The sequence below is a fragment of the Agaricus bisporus genome, assembly GCF_000300575.1.
Source record: "Agaricus bisporus var. bisporus H97 unplaced genomic scaffold AGABI2scaffold_10, whole genome shotgun sequence".
In the NCBI taxonomy this organism is placed as follows: Eukaryota; Fungi; Basidiomycota; class Agaricomycetes; order Agaricales; family Agaricaceae; genus Agaricus; species Agaricus bisporus.
Window position 1 is genome coordinate 837,134 of NW_006267345.1, and position 16,545 is coordinate 853,678.

The following is a 16,545-nucleotide window of genomic DNA, read 5'->3' on the forward strand; positions in this document are numbered from 1 at the left end:
GCCTGAAATGTAGCAGATGGCGCATACCATCAACATTGGAATAAATACTGCAGTTCATGCGTACGTACGTAAAGTTTCATCATGTACAACAAGTACAGGTCGATAAATTGAAAGGAAACCGAGAAACCGAAAAAAATATCGATAAGGAAAAAAGGAGAGTGAAATATAAGCGTTCCCTTTGAACATATAAACCGTTATTATAACCTCTATCACGGGCCTGGAAGATGGGCATAAGACTTTACACGCGGATCCGCTTTTTACGGACGTAAACTTCATCAACAGGTGTACTTGGTTGCTCTACAGCTTCTTCCCGAGGCTCAAGTAGGAGAGAGGCCTCATTGTCCTCATCTCCCCTGGGCCGTTTCTTCGTCGTACTCATTTTCGGTGTCTCTAGCGACTCATCGACGGCTTCTCCTAGCTCCGTATCTACTGACGTCCTTCGAGGTGTCGTCGGTTGCTGCTGAGCTGACAAAGTTGCTTCAGGCTCGGGTTCAGCTCCATCAGCAGCTGTAGCTTGAGAGGCAGAAACCTCAGCGGCCCCAGAGGGTGCGGGTGATGGCGTCACAGCCTCAGGTCTGACCCGGTTTGCTTTGGGGGTAGCCATTATTTGATCTTGCTCCTGCTCGTTCTCACTTATGTTCTGCTCCAGCTCCTGGGGTTCCTCTTCAGGATTTGGATTTGCACGAGTGTGTCGTGTTCTGCGAGGCTTCGGTCGTGACGTCTTTGACTGTTCTCCGTCAGTGTCCCCCAGCCTCTCGCCTTCTGATTCTTCATCTGCAGTTGTAAGCTCGCCTGCACTTGCAGTACCCTTGTCTCGCCTTCTTCTTCGACCCTCTGTAGCTGAAATACTGTCAGAAACTCGCCGGTAGTCACTACTAAAATGCTACACCTACCTTTATCCTTGTTCATCACGGTGTGCAACTTCTTTTCGTACTGCCGCTGTGGCTCCCAAGCTTTGAGTGTAGGAGAAATGTCAACCTTGGCCTGATCGAAAATCTGATCTGCGTGTGCTTTTCTGAAAATCGGCGGTAAGCATCTATAGTGATTCCCTTCCAAGAAAAAAAGAGAGCGAAACCGACATTTTCAAAGCATCGCGATTCTGGATGGAGCTTAACAGTGGCAGCAAGACCCTGAAGAATAATAAACATTTCTTCAATCCTTTCTTGTTCTTGTTATTCTGATACGCCGCCAGTCGTTTGACGACCCAGTTCAATAGATTTACGTGTATCTGGACAATGAACTGCGCATCCAGACGTTTCAGCACCACAAGCTGCCCACCACGGATAACGAAACAACTCGAGAGGAGCTTTGCGAGATGAACAGCGTTATATTCGTCTTCAACGTATCCATCGAGGACCAATAAGAATGCCTAGGTTGCTTACATCAGTCAACGTGGAAAGGCAGCAAGCATTGACGAACCTCTTGAACAGCCTTGGTGACAACAGCAACGATAATCTCCCCGTTGCCACCAGCAAGTCCTTCTTCTCTCAAAATATCGACGACGACCTTGACACACGTATCAAAAGCTACGCCAAGACGTCCATAATGCGCCAGCAGCACAGATCCGTGCTGGATATTGATAGCTCCCGCGCGGACTGCCCTCAGAAAGGTGGATATCACATCAATGAATAAATACTCTCTTTCAAGCCAAGAGCGAGATTCTGTATCCACTAACACAGGGTTAGCCACAAAAAGCTTACCACGAGCGTCGCGAGACTCACCTTCTTTCTTCTGACTCTTCTTTCCCTGGGCCGCCTTTCCAGTTTCTTTTGATTTTGATTTGGAGCGTTCATCCTCCTCGTCCGCGCTGGCCTGCTCGTCGTCAGTCGCCGGTTTGGGCTCTGTGTGAGTAGCATCATCCTCCAATAATTCAACAAAGCGTTCAATTTCGGCTTGTAAATATCCTGCGCAGCGATGCTGTGTTTCATCGTCTAGGGTCAAGGTGAAGTCACCATCTCCCGAGTCAGCTGCTTCCTTCGGCACCGGAGCGAAGAGGACATGAAGGTCAAGAAGATATTTGAAGGCCTAAAAAATCGTTTGAAATGACGTAAGGACGCGGTCACAACGACATACCGCGCGTTTAACTCCTTCAGCTGTATTCGATTGAGTTCCAATTGCAAACTCAGATAGCTTTTCAACCAATGAGTCCCGTTGCTGCTTTAACGCATCTCTGTATTTTTCCTCATCTGCTGTGGGTTCCTGGCCAGGTTGGGGTTTTGGTAAATCTTTGCTCTTCCAAATAATGTGCAAAGTTAACACGTGAAGAGCTTGCTCGACCATCTATTCGGCGAGTCAACACTGAAGTAATCTCGCCAGGAGGGGGATTATGAAAACTGACCGTTTCTTCCTCCTTGTATCCCAGCCGCCCTCTTTCAACAAGAGCACTGACAATATCCCAGGCACTGCTCTGGTTTCCACTCTCATCCTCCTCCATCCATGCTGTCAGATTTCTTACCCCAAACAACACACCAATCCTAGAACAGTGTGCGCCGAGCGCCAAAACCTCATCTTCCGCGAGGGTTGCAACTTCGATTTCGTCCCTTCCGCCCACCGTGTCTCTCAAAGCGGTCGCTAGCTCGTCCTCTAGCTCGAGTATTTTCGTGCTATTAGCGTTGGAAAGGGATGTGGCATCCATAAGATATCGAATAGTTGCCATTGCGTGGCTTAGCACCGCTACAGAAGAATGAGACATGTATTGTTTGATTATATCGTCCCATAACGTTTTGTATGCCTACAAAATGTGCATATAGTCAGATTTTCCGCAATCATCTTAACAAAAGCAAATGCTAACCGGGAGCATGCGCATTTCGAGATAGAGGTCAAGGTTCATCAGGCTTGGTATTAATAAGACGTTAGCGATGCGGATTTGGTCAGTCTGATATTTGATAAATAGACGCGGTAGAGCTGTTATAAGCTCCCGGGTGATATCATTCGATACATTTTCTTCTTCGCCCTAGCGTTCTTGTCAGCCTCTACGCAGTGACACTAGAACAGTCACTCACCTTCTTCCCACCACCTGCAATGAACTTAGTTTGCCTGATAGAAGCACTAAGTATTTCCAGTAAAATCGTCTCCTCTCCTTCATCTAACCTCCAGCTATCCTGGATAGCGGTTTCCGTTGACTCTGGAGGAGTGTGCTCCTTACCATTGACTCGACCATTCTGGGCTCGAGCCTCATCAGCAGAAGTATGATCAAGCAAAAGCATGTCCAGTATTCCTTGCCAGTTATGCAAATGCTCTACTTCATCCCATAGTGCCTCAACTGCTAGAGTGACCCTCCCCTTCTTATCTGTGCCAACAACTGCAAGAACTTCTTTCCGTCTTGACGATCGTCTCGAAGGTCCATCCAATGATTCGCTTTCATCCTGTCCATTGACGCCGGCGACAAGAACATCATCTCCATTTTCGCTGTCTTCCGCATCACCAGCGAGCTCGCTAAGCACATTGGCCCACTTCTCGAGTAAGGCAGCAATTGCTTTCAATCCAATTCTTTCTTCATCTCTATCTTTATCTTGTGATCTACCTGCCTTCTTTCTTCCTCTGCCTTTGCGACCGAGTACAGCCCGTTCTTCCCGGCTCTCTTCCCATACGCGTTTCACAAATCCACCAACTGCTTTCCGCACTTTCACCTCTTCATCATAAATTAACAAACATAACTTCTCCCTGTCTGTCTCTTCCAAAAGAGATTGAGCATCAATGGCTTCAAGCACTTGTATAACGGCAACGCGAACAGAAAGTTCGATATCGCTGGTGGCCATTTCGAGTAAACGAGAGGTGAAGCGTTCCGTGAATTGTGATAGGGTACCGATATATTCATCTTGACCATAGACAGACGTTAATGACTTGACCGCTTCGAGACGGACGTGTGTATTAGCGTCGGAAAGAACCCAACCAACGTAACGCAGGTACGAATTATTGAGAAAGTGGCCGGGATATTTAGCAAACCAGCGACCAATGGAACGAACGCATTCAGCTCGAATGTTGGGATCCAAATCACGATATCGGTGAACAAACACGCTTGGGAAGGCCATGAATAAACATACAACTGAAATATCAGTTCAACTTACCCATCAACGATTTCTTTCAGAAATTCAGCCAACTTCGTCCGCCTCTCTCTGACCTCCCGGGCCTTTGCCTCCAACTCTTTGTCTCTGGCAGCGACACCTTTTCCGGTCCCTTTCCGCTTTTTCTCCCCCTCGCGCTGTCGGCTAACAACCTCCGCTTCTTTATCTACGGCAGCGGCAACGTCGCAAAGTGATGTTTCAACTTCAAGTGCGACTACTGTAGCTGTGTGCCGGAAACTTCGAATTTGAGACGAGGACATAGCGATTACCCATGTTTGGAGGGTCAACATAAGGTCTGAGGTATATAATACACCAAAATCGGCGGCGGATGATATGAGGCGGTCAATGAACTCTGAAAGTGATGTCCGAAATGGTTTGAAGACAGCAAGTTTTGAAGTAAGGGGAAAGACAGGCGAATTCTCTTGCTTAAGTGCTTCCGTGAAGTTGTCTAGCGCGTCGACAACGCCATCATAGTCAACAGCTTGATTTGAATCCACGGAATCATTACAACCACAACAGCGAAGGATAAGGTTGACCAACTCCGCCTGAGCGGCTTCTGGGGTTTCCTGAAGAGAGCGAACAAAATCCTGAGCTGCGTCCTGGAGGGCCACTGTAGAGTCAACAAGGGCGTCTAAAAAGAGAGTCTTAAGGTATTCTGCACCAGCCTCCGCAGCGGTAGGACGCACTGAAAAGGGTGTTATCATTCGCAATCATTGTATCCCTCGCGATTTGCTCCGCATCATATCCCTTCCCCTTATCCTTCACGCGGCGGCCTCGTCTACCACCTGGCTTAGCTGGCTTAGTCGGGGCAGTCGCCTTGAATTTGCGTTGTCGCTTCGTCTTAATCTTCGATAGTCCATTCGACTTCTTTCTAGCAGTTTCGTCGTCTTCGTTTGCGGATCCATCAGCTTCTTCGCCGCCCGAAGAATGTCCCTCTACGTCGGTTTCGGCTGTCTTGGGCCGTTTCGTAGGGGGCGCGCCTTTGACCTTGATACCTGAGGTCTTGGAACGCTTTCGTTTCTGTTTGGGAGTACGCTCGTCGTCGCGAGGCTCATCTTCAGACTCTATTTCTTGTTCCTCTCCCGCGCTCTCAGCTATAGTTGCTGGTTGACCGTCTTCTCCATCGGTTTCGGTGGGCTTGCGCTTGCGTTTCGAGGAGACTGAGTTGGCAGAGGATCTGGTTAAGTTTCCTTACAATAATATATTGGACAAACAAGGCTACCTGAAGCAAAGGGCTTTACTATTCTTCTGTCCCTCTGCGAACGCCGTGGGCCTGAGGAGGAATTGGGAGTGTCATCCATGAGAAATGGGAATAACAAGTCGCGTCTCAATTCGCGTCGTGACAGGCGTGCCTCTGCTTATCTAATCTACAGATCATGTTATCACGAGTCACACAGTGGGTCCATATTGCCTCTCAATTAACACTATGTACGTATCCTGATATCTTCTAAACACTAATTCGTTCTGAGGACCCGAATAAACTTATTGTTCTTGAAAAGTTGTTGGTGAAGATAATCATCGTAAAGCACACATGCTTTATTACTTGATGCAACCTACTTTAAATTTGGATGAGCGTACTTGCCTCTTCTAAGAATGCATACAGAAAACAAGATTTGATAATCTACATAGCCGTTATTAAAAGAGCACATGCTCCACTATGCTTCTAGATTTCACTATCGTTTAGATAGGTCCGATAGGATTCAACGATAAGTTGAGACGCCATTTGCATATGTAGTAAGTAGCTCTAAACAACTGGCATAACTTTGACCCGTGAACCGAACTAGTGATGGAGTGATGTTCTTGTTTATTGCTCCCGATGGTTGCCAGGTCGAGGGGCGATCCTGGGGCGATCTGGGGCGATGGTGCTTTGAAAGGGGTGGTAATTTTTTTTTGTGATTCAAATTGACCATTGACATAACAAATTATTAAAAGTAAATGTCTGTACGATCTCTCACTATCTGACAATGATGAAGGAAAGCTCGCAATGTTCAGTCTGTGAATTATGCTCCAACCCGACGAATCATCACAGTGACTTGAGACCATCTGAACATCGCAACACTGGTTTCAGTGATGTTTTAATGGTACTATCTTTCACTTTAATTGAAACGATCGGATGTAAAGATTCTACAAGAGAAAAAAAACTCAACGAGCTCCTGAAATTCAAACTCTCGAAATCCAGATCCCAGCAAAACCCACTCCGGATTAATTTGCTCAAACAAGTTCCGAACGACAAACGACAAAAAGCGCAAATTAACGGAACTTTATAGTGCTGACGTCGCCGCTTTCTCCTTCTCTGCCCTTTGCTTGTCGAGAGACAAAATCACGAATGTGCAACACGACTCGGCCAGCTAACAAGGACCGTATGATACGTCCGGGCCTACGAAATGATGTGAGATGATTGAGAACCCAAAATATTCGATGCATGCAAATAACGCTGCTTACATCACGAAAAGAAATATATCGTCCGGCTGTTTGAGTGAAAATTAAGTTTTGTTTTTTCAAGGTGGAATAAGTGGACGGACCACAGCCAATTGTATAACCATACAGATAGCGTCGAGCACTACGAGCGACTGTGAATTATGATGGGGCGAAAACTCATAGAAGTGGTACATACAACACAAGTAAACGTAGAAAAGCAATCCTGAGCGTCGTTATAAACATCGAATTTTTCCAAGATGAAATTACGCACCCTCAAAATGAATGTGCTTCACAAATCCTGTTGGCTTATATGGGACGGTGACTAGGGAAAAGCCTAAATTACCCATTATCGAAAGTAAAATTCACTTCACATACAGGCCTTCAGTGTTGGATAAGCCATGAACGCAAGCATAGCTAGTTGAAAGGCACATATCAATCGGCAGCTTCTTCTCACAGTATGCATCACCGCGACGCACTTATGTCATAAATGAGTAACAAGCAATAGTCGAGCCAAAGTGTTGTCTTCGGTTGGGCCAAGCAACCGCCAAATGGAAGTAGAGTAAAGACTGAGAAAAAAAGCGTTTCCATCAGCGCCGAACTCGATAACCGTCGACTTCACTCACAAGTAACATCACGTAGCAAAAGGAAGGTGCTGGTGAGCATGTAGACCATGACAGCGCTGTACATTGCCCATAGGATACCAACGACAAATATCCATTGTTTTCCAATTGCTTTCCAGATGACAGCAACCCGCAAGATAAGCAGGCCTATCTTTATATTGAGACGCTTCTCACCATGGACGAGTTCGGAAGACTTACTTTCCGACAAATATATACCGACGATGTAGAGGGCTATTATTTCTCGAACTGATATTTCACGTCTAGCAGAAAGAAAGATGCTCACCTATGCCCAAATGGTAAATCGCTTGGCAGGCGGAAACCCATGTACCATAGTTGTCTTTCACCCGGTTTAAAATCAAGAATTTGTGTACAAAGAGAGAAAGCACTCACGGAAGTAAAGAACGACGATATCCGTGATAGTAGAGTAACGATTGATTAGATACATAGCCTTTGTGAATGTCCACTTGGACTTCCAAACCAGCTCTACTTCCATGTCCATCGTAATCAAGCATTCAAAAAACTGAGACTCGTGTGAGCAGGATGAAAAATTCATAAACGAACTTCTGTGTAACCCACAAAGACGACGATTGTGGCCACTAGACTATGGGAATCAGCGCATATCAAGATTGGGAAGAGTAAAAGACTCACTGTCGCACCACTTAGGAGTTATGAGTTAAATGAGGCAGCTAATTCAGAAGCAAATGCGAAAAAGCTCACTTTGCCAATTACGACGTGGTTGAGAGCTTTGGCAAGCTCAGCACTTGAAGCTGGTAGAGCTGGGGCGGCCATTTTGGCTGAACCTAGTTGGGGAGATACGAGCCTTGACGTCGATGGGATTGCTTTTATTCAATTTCCTAGGAGACTTGTCTCATATCGCTTATAGGGTTCCGCTGTATAATCCAATTTTATCATCTTGTTATAGCGATCCGATTTTAATATGGCGATCCGATCCAAGATTCAATCAAGGATACCCAACCGCCTGTTGGATATGGGGAAAACACCAAAGTCAGCATATTTCGCATTCGTCTTCTCTAGCACCCGTGAAGCAAAATGTACAGATACCGCACAGAATCCCGCTTGAACGCAACGTTTCCTGCTATAAGGGGTGGGTAATGAAGAGGTGAATGATATATGAATTACCAATTCATTTTTCGATCGCAACACCATTATTCATTTATATGAGAAGAAATTCTGGATATTCTCACACTTGCTGATCGCACGATTCGTCTCGTTTAATGAATGGTCGGACAGCCGTATTAGTCCGGGGGAGAGCTTTGCTGACCCCCGGGACAAACCGGCTATTTCTTTCTTCCACATGCTAGTGTCATTGGTCTCCCCCTCAAAATACGTTGGTCAAGTGACTTTACCAATTCTGAAAACCTAAGATGCTCAGAAAGGAAGGACTTATACTCACGCAGGGATGGAGTAGTTTCAGCCTAGCTTGATAGAGAGGATGCACGTACTGTACAAGACTGTACAGGAGGATAGGTATCGAAGAGGGAAGAACCCGAGGAAGTCGACTATGCACTTTTATATCTAAGTATCTATTATTAGTGTACACATGCTGCTTACTTAGCTCTTAGATTTTACATGCCACCCTCCTAGCCACTTTCAACTTGGCACGTTCATCGCTGGTGGCACGGAAGGTCATGTGTAGTGATGAGGAAGATCAGGGAAGACGAAGGGCCAAGGTGAGGAAGGGTGAGCGTTAAAGGCGACTGTGACGGTGATTCGAACGTGTCTCGGCAAGCCAATCAGGTTTATCTCGACAAGTCGTGTGCTGCACGTTTCTCGGCACACGGGCATTAATCCAAGGATCGGTCGAGCTTATGAGTCGCCGTGATTGCTGCCTCCGCTTTCTTCATGTCTCATGCCACCAATAGCGTCTATGCTGCCAGTTGCAATCTCCCGAGGCGAGCTAAACGCCCTCGGAACGACATCAGTCCAGCTGCCGCAGTCTCTCCTACTCAGCCAAGACCACTTTTGCCTGCCTTATCTTTAAGGCCTTCTAGCAGCAACACTTCTTCTGCGTCTCCCACTCTGCCGTCTACCTCAGAGTCGACTGTTTCCAACCCTCCCGGTAAACGTGGCAGAAAGCCCGGACCCCTCTCCCGTTCTGCGCGGGAGGCCCAACGGCGATTGAATCATTCAATCATCGAGAAAGCTCGTAGGACAAAAATAAACAATGCTCTGGCGACATTGAAAGAACTCGTGCCACCTGATTACGGCAGGAAGGCAAAACAACAGGATCTGACTTCGGACGAAGAGGATGATTCGGACAACGACGACGGAGATGGAGACTATGGAGACGGTAAGAAAAAATCGAAAGCCAAGCCGACGCGGAGAAAAGAAGAGAGAGAGCGAGAATATAAACTGGAGGTTCTTGTTCGAACGGTGGCATACATGCAGGATCTACTCCAGCGTGTGGCCAAGCTCGAACAGGACAGCGCTGTTTGTCACAAGTGTGGCAGTCTTACCACTGAGGAAAACCCTACGCAGCCTGAGCCCAGCACCGAGGCACTTGCTACCCTTTGCACCACCAGCCCGTCCACGGATCCCTCTGATGCTGAAGATCGTGGCCGTACAAAACGTGCTCGCCTAGTTCCCTCCCGCCATCCAGAGCCTGCAGAATTTACTGCGGCTTCGCCCTTAGGTGGCGCTTTTGGAGACAGTACCAGTACGCATCGCCTCCCGTCAATCTCATCTTGGCTCCCCGAAACTCTCCTTGATCCATCTGGATTGACATGTTCTCCCTCTTGTATAAATCATCAACGCAACAAAGAATTTATACCTCCCTTGCAACTTCTCACTCCTCCCTCGTTCCCTCATTTCGATCCTGTTACACCTACGAGTGGTCTTGCTGCGTCATTGACGCCATCGGTCTCTCGGCCGTCGAGAAACATGCAACAGCAAAAACCAATTTCGCCTATGCTGATACGTACTGCGGAGGATGAACATGCTGCTACTATGCTACTCCAAATCAGTAGCCGCGGTTCCAGCTCCAATTCCTCTCCTATATTTCGTCCTTTGCCGCCTTCTGTCATCCCCACTACTGAATGTCTCTCGTCAATGTCGTCGAAATTGCCATCCGCTTTCACAAGTAAGGGTGATCTGAACCTGGCTTTGAATCCCAGAGATTTATCTATTCAGACGCCTGCCAGTTTCCTTGGCTTGATGACACCTATCTTATAAATACGACGATAGTTGTTAAGCAACCATTTTTTGTTTCTGTTTTTGTTTCTGTTTTTGTTTCGCTTTTGTACCTATACTGTCGGACTGAATTTCGTGTAACACCTGACCCCGTCTTCTTTTTCGGGGGCCTACTTGTAGATCGATATCTTCACAATTCTGTCTTTTTTTTTACTTTAGTCTTTCCACCCAGCGAACTTTACGCGAAAGAAAGGTTTGTAATCTTTATTTACGGCGAAAAAGAACGCGTTGATTGCTCCGCGTAAAAATATATGACGAATTTGGTCTGGATCAAAGCCTTGAGAAGGGTAAAAACTATTGTTATTAGCGATTATCTACTGTCTGTCGTACAGTACCCTGGACTCCAAGAATCCATCATCATCATCTATATCTCGCCATCATCTCATCAACAATAACGGAAACCGATAATCAAGGCTTCATGATCATCCACCATCAAATAGCGAACAAATAAAAATATAAATACAAAATAGACTTTCCATAGAAAACTTTCTGACGGGAAGAAGTCTTTATTTCTGATTCTTTTCAAAGGGGCCGAATAACAACTGTTACACCTCTTCTTCTTTGTTCATGATTTCATACAGGGGTCGTGTCAATGATGTTTTTGGAAACTTTTGAAATCGCAGACGCACATGTGTGATAAAATAGCCAAGAATGGAAAACTCCTTGGCTTGGCAAGAACTTGGGGAGGAGTGATCATATATATATTGGAGTAGTTTTTTTTAAGTAATTGAAGGGTCTGACATCTTCGTGGTATATCGGATACTGATACTTTTGGTACCATATCATCTCAACGTATAACATAGGATTGTTTCCTTATTTTCTTTCATTTCTTTTGTTTGTATACAAATCAGAACACCGTCGTCTTCAAAAAGCCGGCTAGTCAAATTCCTCTCGGTCATCGCTTGATCGAATGAAGCATTGAATGACAATTGACCTCAAGTATCTGTATCGTCATTTTGACTTCAAGAAGATCATCATTGCACCGGCCTCGAAATTTTCCAAAGGGTGTGAGCCAAGACCAGGTTAGGGATCTTCATGCAACTTGGCTTATAATCTTGTATAGTACGTAGTACATCCAGTCCAACTCAGCCCCTGTCACAGACCCTTCATATCAAGAGTCTACCGTCTCCTAATATGTTCTAAATGCTATCACTCAATTCTTATTCAATATGAGACAAGCGGTGATCATCATCATCATGCGTTACAACATAAGGAAGGAATCCTTTCAGGATCTCTTTACTTCGGGCGTCAGGGTGACTGACCGAACTAGGACCTTAATTATGTTGCCCATCAGCATCAATCAAAGTTTCTAAATACCCCTCACTACAGTGACATATACTACATTCGAGTTCTCACCCCCATTGTATGCTAATCTTCGAAAAAATTCGTCACGCCATATGAATCAATAAAGGTTCTCCTCGAACTATTGCCAGATAAATATTTGTTAGGGTTGACGAGATTCTATAGAGAAATTATGTATCTACTAGAGCAAAGCAAACGCATACGAAAGCGTTGAAGAGCCATAACAACCGCAGGGCGGAAACAATAAAAATAATTACATACATGAAATACAGAAAAAGCGATGTGCTAGGTCCTCATCGAATTGTAGTAACTGCCAACAGCGATTTGCGATACTCACAAATGGGTATTTCCCTTTCTATTACTAAGGAGTCCCATACTAGGAAAGGCTTGAGCTGGCTGGATCGACGTTTACAGGGTCATGTGCATAGATAGTCGTGAGGGAATAATTTGGGACAGGCGAATCGATGTGGATGTTATGCTGGATGAAAAGTGTCCCATATGAAGCGGATAGACCAAGGCAGGACAATGACATGGGAAAAGAAGCACAGTGGGCCGAGTCACAAAAGACAATGATACACGATCACAATCAGCGATCTGGACGGTGCTTAGTCCGGTGCGGCGAATAAGAGAGGATGTGACTGATGCTGAAGTTGGGAAGATGAGATAGATGGATGGAAACAAGGCGGAAATGATGCTGGCGAGCAGGGCCGGAGAGAGAGAAAAAACCCAAAAAGAGCGAATAGTGCAGGCGTGTCACCAGAAATTCTGACTAGCTGTAGCATCAACAAGGGGCTGCGGCGGCTGCGTCGATGTCCAAGATTGATGCGATGCATGGCGATGATGTGTAGGCATAGAAAATCCTTGAGCCAGCTCCCCGATAAAGCTGTTGGTGATCACGTTATGTGGGGGATGGCTGTTAACAGATAGTGCATGACTGCCATGTTGAAGTATTTGGTGTTGTTGAACTTTGTCGTACAGAGACCGTTCGTAGATTGGGGTGCCAGAAACACTGCCTTCCATTCGAACACCCAAGGGTTCATAGGAACCGACACTGATGAACCCTGCGGATGAATGGCCGCTGTCAGGTGCAGGCACTTCATAACGAGCAGGACTTGAGCGATGCGAATGGCCTTCGACAGAGGACGCTGAACTATTCAAAACGGGTGATCGTATGACCTCAGCACCGGGATTAGGGAACGGCGAGATCTTATCATAATGAGGCTGGGGATTGTCTGGCGCAAACGACTGTCGGTCGGATCCAAACTTGGGCGGCCCACCAACCGGATATTTCGCGGCGGTTTGACCGTCTGAAATATCAAAACCGATCGTGGGACTGTCCGCAGCCACCTGTGAGTTAGGTGTGTGTTTCGAAAAGCTTTCTGGGCTGCCGAACCGGTGTGAATTGAAAGGCGATACGTTGGAACGGTAAGATGCGGGTGATGGGTGGTCTGTTTGAGCATCACCATTTACAGCGTGATTTCTGGCATAATCATTGAACGAAGTAGCCGACGCTTGCGCTGTGCACGAATCAGTATAAAGCCAAGTCACACATATCTTAAAATGCAACAGACCCTCATCGAAATGATACATAGGCTTTGTCTGAGCCTATTTGAGATATTCTGTTAAGAATGGAAATAAAGAGTCTGGGTAAATCATACCATTGGCGAGTCGACAGGCGTCCGATGTTCAACCTGAGTAACATGTTGCTGGGGAGAAAGTACGGCTGGGGGGTCACTGTAGGTTCCTACATGGTGTTTGGATTGCTGAGGTGAAAGAGAATGCTGATGGAACTGAGTAGAGGTCGTATCAGCCTGTGTCATCTTTGCCTCCGCCGCACGGTTTCTTACCTGTTCATTGCCAGCCCCTCGGACGTCAATGTCTGGAATATAGCTGTACTCGGTCACTTTGAATCTTTCGTATTCCGGCTCCGCCGTACGAATTGGAGGGGTAACCAACATTTTTCCCGGGCGGTATCTTATACCGACAACAGGTTGTTGTTTACTTATCTTTGGGTGCTTCGATGCAGCGCCTTCAACCTTTCTAATTGACGTCTTATCGATAGTGGCGATTGGACTTTCCAATTGGTCGTGTTTGCGTTTAGTTCCAGATCCTGCAGGGGGGAACTGCAACTTTCCGCTGGCAAAAACGCGTTGCTGCACTGTTTCCCAAATTTCCCTTCTCTCTTGACCCAAAGTAAACTCTCGCTCCGCCAATATATCAAAGCCTCGTCTCACCTCAGCCTCGCTGACAACGGAGACGGCAGTAGAAGATTGAGTAATGACGACCGCATCGAAAACCATTCTCTCAAGAGAGTAGATGTCCATCAGAATGGGCCCGACAAGCGTAGATCCACCATTTGATTCCTTAGATATCGAAGTCTTCAGTTTGGTTCCCAGCCGAAGAATCGTTTGGGCTGCGCCAAGGCACGACTGAGTGGCCATCGCCAACACGCTTCCCTGAATAGGTGATTTCTCGTCCAGGGCGGACCTCCCTTTGTTTGGGACTGAAGCTACGTTTGCTTGTTTCTTAGCGCTAGCTGCGGAATTGGCGGATATCAGGAAGGGGATGTACGCTCTTAGGATCAACAGTTGGGCTACAATGGATAGCTCCCATATATGTCGCCGTTCGTCGCACCTTTCATCGTCATCAAGTAAGAGCGACTCGCGACTCCATCTTCGGACATCATCTTCAAGGGCTGTGGCCTGATCGAATGTATAGCCACAACAACAGCCGGGATGGGACAATTTGTGTCGAACACGTTGAGCAAGGTGGACTAGTCTGTGACGAATGACGGTATTAAGTGCCAACCGTTCATATGAAGAGACAAAAGTACGCACCGACAACGAGCTGCAACATACCTCTTTGAATGAGGATCGTAAGACATGTCCGACATTTCAGGAAACTTGGGGGAATAAGATAAAGGAGAAATGAGTGAAGGATGTCCCAATGCATCCGATACGAATCTAGTAATTGATCATCAGGTGCAAATATAACTCAGAGAATCGAAGTCATACAAGTCATAGAACATCACATCCCACCAAACCGTCCGTCGAAACTCTTCCCATATACGTCCCTCTGACTGCCCTTTCGAAGTACACTCACTTTCCTCTTCTTGCCAAGCAGCTCTCTCCTTGCCGAGATCAATCACTCGGGCCACATTGACCATTTTTCCGACCTAAGCAACATTGTAAAAGGTTTCGGAATCAAATAGTAAAAGTCTCCTACCAAAGGGAACACCGCCCGAGCTTTACCAACAGCTTCATTTCGACCTTCCATCTCCTTTGAATCCTCGGAAGTGTCAGAAGTGACGATCAGTAGGTAATTGGCACCAACAAGGCAGGCCACTAGATATAAAATATAGTCACGCTCGCACTTTTGTGAGGAGGATGTTTCCCAAATCGAAAGCGCCTGCTGAGAAAGCGCATACAGGAAGCCGGCATTGATATTCTCTCCGCCGAGCAATTCCGGGGCAGAAACCGAGGCGCCAACTGCCAACACTGCGCAGGCGATGGAGAAGAACGGAAGGCTTCCCGATCGTTGCTTCTCCCCAGAATCTGAGCTCAAGTGCTCTGACTTATTAGCTCCATTGCCGGGGTAAGAAGAATCGCCAGGTCCAGTAGCGTAGTTGACGCCAGGGCGATCATTCAACATCGAAATCACGTTACGTTGGAATCTTCCCCAGCCTCCGAATAGCGGGACGGGACGGAGGTCAAAAATTGTTTTCGCTCGTGCAAGTATGCGCATACATGTTGGAGTGGTCGGCAAAAGGTCTAAAATGGCAGGGGTAATTGAAAGAAAGGGGGTATGAGGCGGTGATCCAAAAGGCGGTGGCGATGGAGTAGAATAATACAAACTGATCGAAGGGAGGAGCGGCTGAGGGTTGGAGTGGCGGGAGTGAGGATAGAAGCTAGGGTTCATATTTCGAGGTAGTCTCGGTTGACATTCCATTTTTGATGATGAAATATCGGATTTCGTGGGAGGTACCGATCGTCCAGGAGTAGGCCGATTACACCGCCCGCTTCCGGCGGCATCTAACCAGGCGGAACGAATTTCATCCAACGATAGGGCAAGGGAACATGAGGATCCGCGTTCGGGTGTCATGATTGCGGCGGGATGGTGGTGATGTTGGTGACTGGCACTCGTATGATGACTGCTTTGGCTCGTCGCTGGGGATACTAAGGTAGGGGTGTGCGAACCGGTGGCATTCTGCGGTTGGGCAGGGGGATAGCTCGATTGGAAGGTCCCAGATGTCAGTTGCGCCAGAGTAGCCTCTACCTGCATCAGTCGGTTATTGAGAGAATGCAAGTCCACCTTCTCGGCTGCGGCAGGCGAATATATGCATCTTGCGACTGTATCCCGTTTGGTACAGCTACTGCAGGGAGAGCGACGGTCGCATTTTAACTTGAGTCGCTTGCACTATGAAGAAAAGGGAAGCCAGATGAAAAGAGAGGCGCATATAATCGGGGCCAGCTTACCTCTGCACAGACAACTGTGATGCGCGAGCGTATTTGGCTATAAGCAAACAATGATCGTAAACAGACTTGCATAGGGCACGGTAGAGGACGTTGAACGCACGGTACAGAGGCAGCCAGCGGGGACTGCTGATCCATGGGAGCAGCGATGATGAGGGTCGGTGGGAAGAAGAGAAAAGCGATTTAAAGCCTCGATGTTCTCAATTTGTTTTCCAGCATAAAGGCCATGCAACCTGCCCGCGTGACACATATTATCGTCACCACCCTCACAGCCGTCACAGATCCATCCGACTCGGATCCGTCGCTTCTTTTGGCATGTGGATCTCGATTCAGAGGGCACATGACGCCAACCCGTCGCAACTTGCCGGCCCCCGCGACGATGCGTGCTGCCTCTAGATCTGCTGTATCTTCATCATGTCCGAGGAGACCATCAATGATTATATCGTGTCTCTCCAGATG

The 16,545-nt window shown here is 47.0% G+C and overlaps 4 protein-coding genes across 4 annotated transcripts; 1 reads left to right on the forward strand and 3 right to left on the reverse strand.

Moving 5' to 3' along the window:
• Window positions 1-238: 238 nt before the first annotated feature.
• AGABI2DRAFT_121237 (hypothetical protein) lies at window positions 239-5,365 on the reverse strand (the record flags this gene model as incomplete). Its single annotated transcript, XM_006455244.1, has 12 exons — window positions 239-840; window positions 894-1,015; window positions 1,080-1,369; window positions 1,420-1,670; window positions 1,722-2,025; window positions 2,074-2,280; window positions 2,339-2,731; window positions 2,792-2,953; window positions 3,003-4,017; window positions 4,068-4,695; window positions 4,751-5,224; window positions 5,287-5,365. The coding sequence occupies 12 exons, from the start codon at window positions 5,363-5,365 to the stop codon at window positions 239-241; spliced, it is 4,527 nt and encodes a 1,508-aa protein (XP_006455307.1).
• Window positions 5,366-6,745: 1,380 nt separating this feature from the next.
• Window positions 6,746-7,891, reverse strand: AGABI2DRAFT_121238 (hypothetical protein; the record flags this gene model as incomplete). The annotated part of the gene is made up of 10 exons (XM_006455245.1): window positions 6,746-6,804; window positions 6,858-6,896; window positions 6,959-7,048; window positions 7,106-7,249; window positions 7,301-7,333; window positions 7,386-7,439; window positions 7,493-7,622; window positions 7,679-7,698; window positions 7,751-7,760; window positions 7,820-7,891. 10 exons carry the CDS (start codon window positions 7,889-7,891, stop codon window positions 6,746-6,748), a joined length of 651 nt encoding a protein of 216 aa, XP_006455308.1.
• Window positions 7,892-8,965: 1,074 nt separating this feature from the next.
• On the forward strand, window positions 8,966-10,720 carry AGABI2DRAFT_180441 (hypothetical protein; the record flags this gene model as incomplete). Its single annotated transcript, XM_006455246.1, has 3 exons — window positions 8,966-9,779; window positions 10,472-10,505; window positions 10,645-10,720. The coding sequence occupies 3 exons, from the start codon at window positions 8,966-8,968 to the stop codon at window positions 10,718-10,720; spliced, it is 924 nt and encodes a 307-aa protein (XP_006455309.1).
• Window positions 10,721-12,367: 1,647 nt separating this feature from the next.
• Window positions 12,368-16,224, reverse strand: AGABI2DRAFT_121240 (hypothetical protein; the record flags this gene model as incomplete). Its single annotated transcript, XM_006455491.1, has 9 exons — window positions 12,368-13,131; window positions 13,186-13,219; window positions 13,273-13,404; window positions 13,462-14,392; window positions 14,452-14,577; window positions 14,629-14,789; window positions 14,840-16,030; window positions 16,090-16,126; window positions 16,190-16,224. 9 exons carry the CDS (start codon window positions 16,222-16,224, stop codon window positions 12,368-12,370), a joined length of 3,411 nt encoding a protein of 1,136 aa, XP_006455554.1.
• Between the last annotated feature and the right edge of the window lie 321 nt (window positions 16,225-16,545).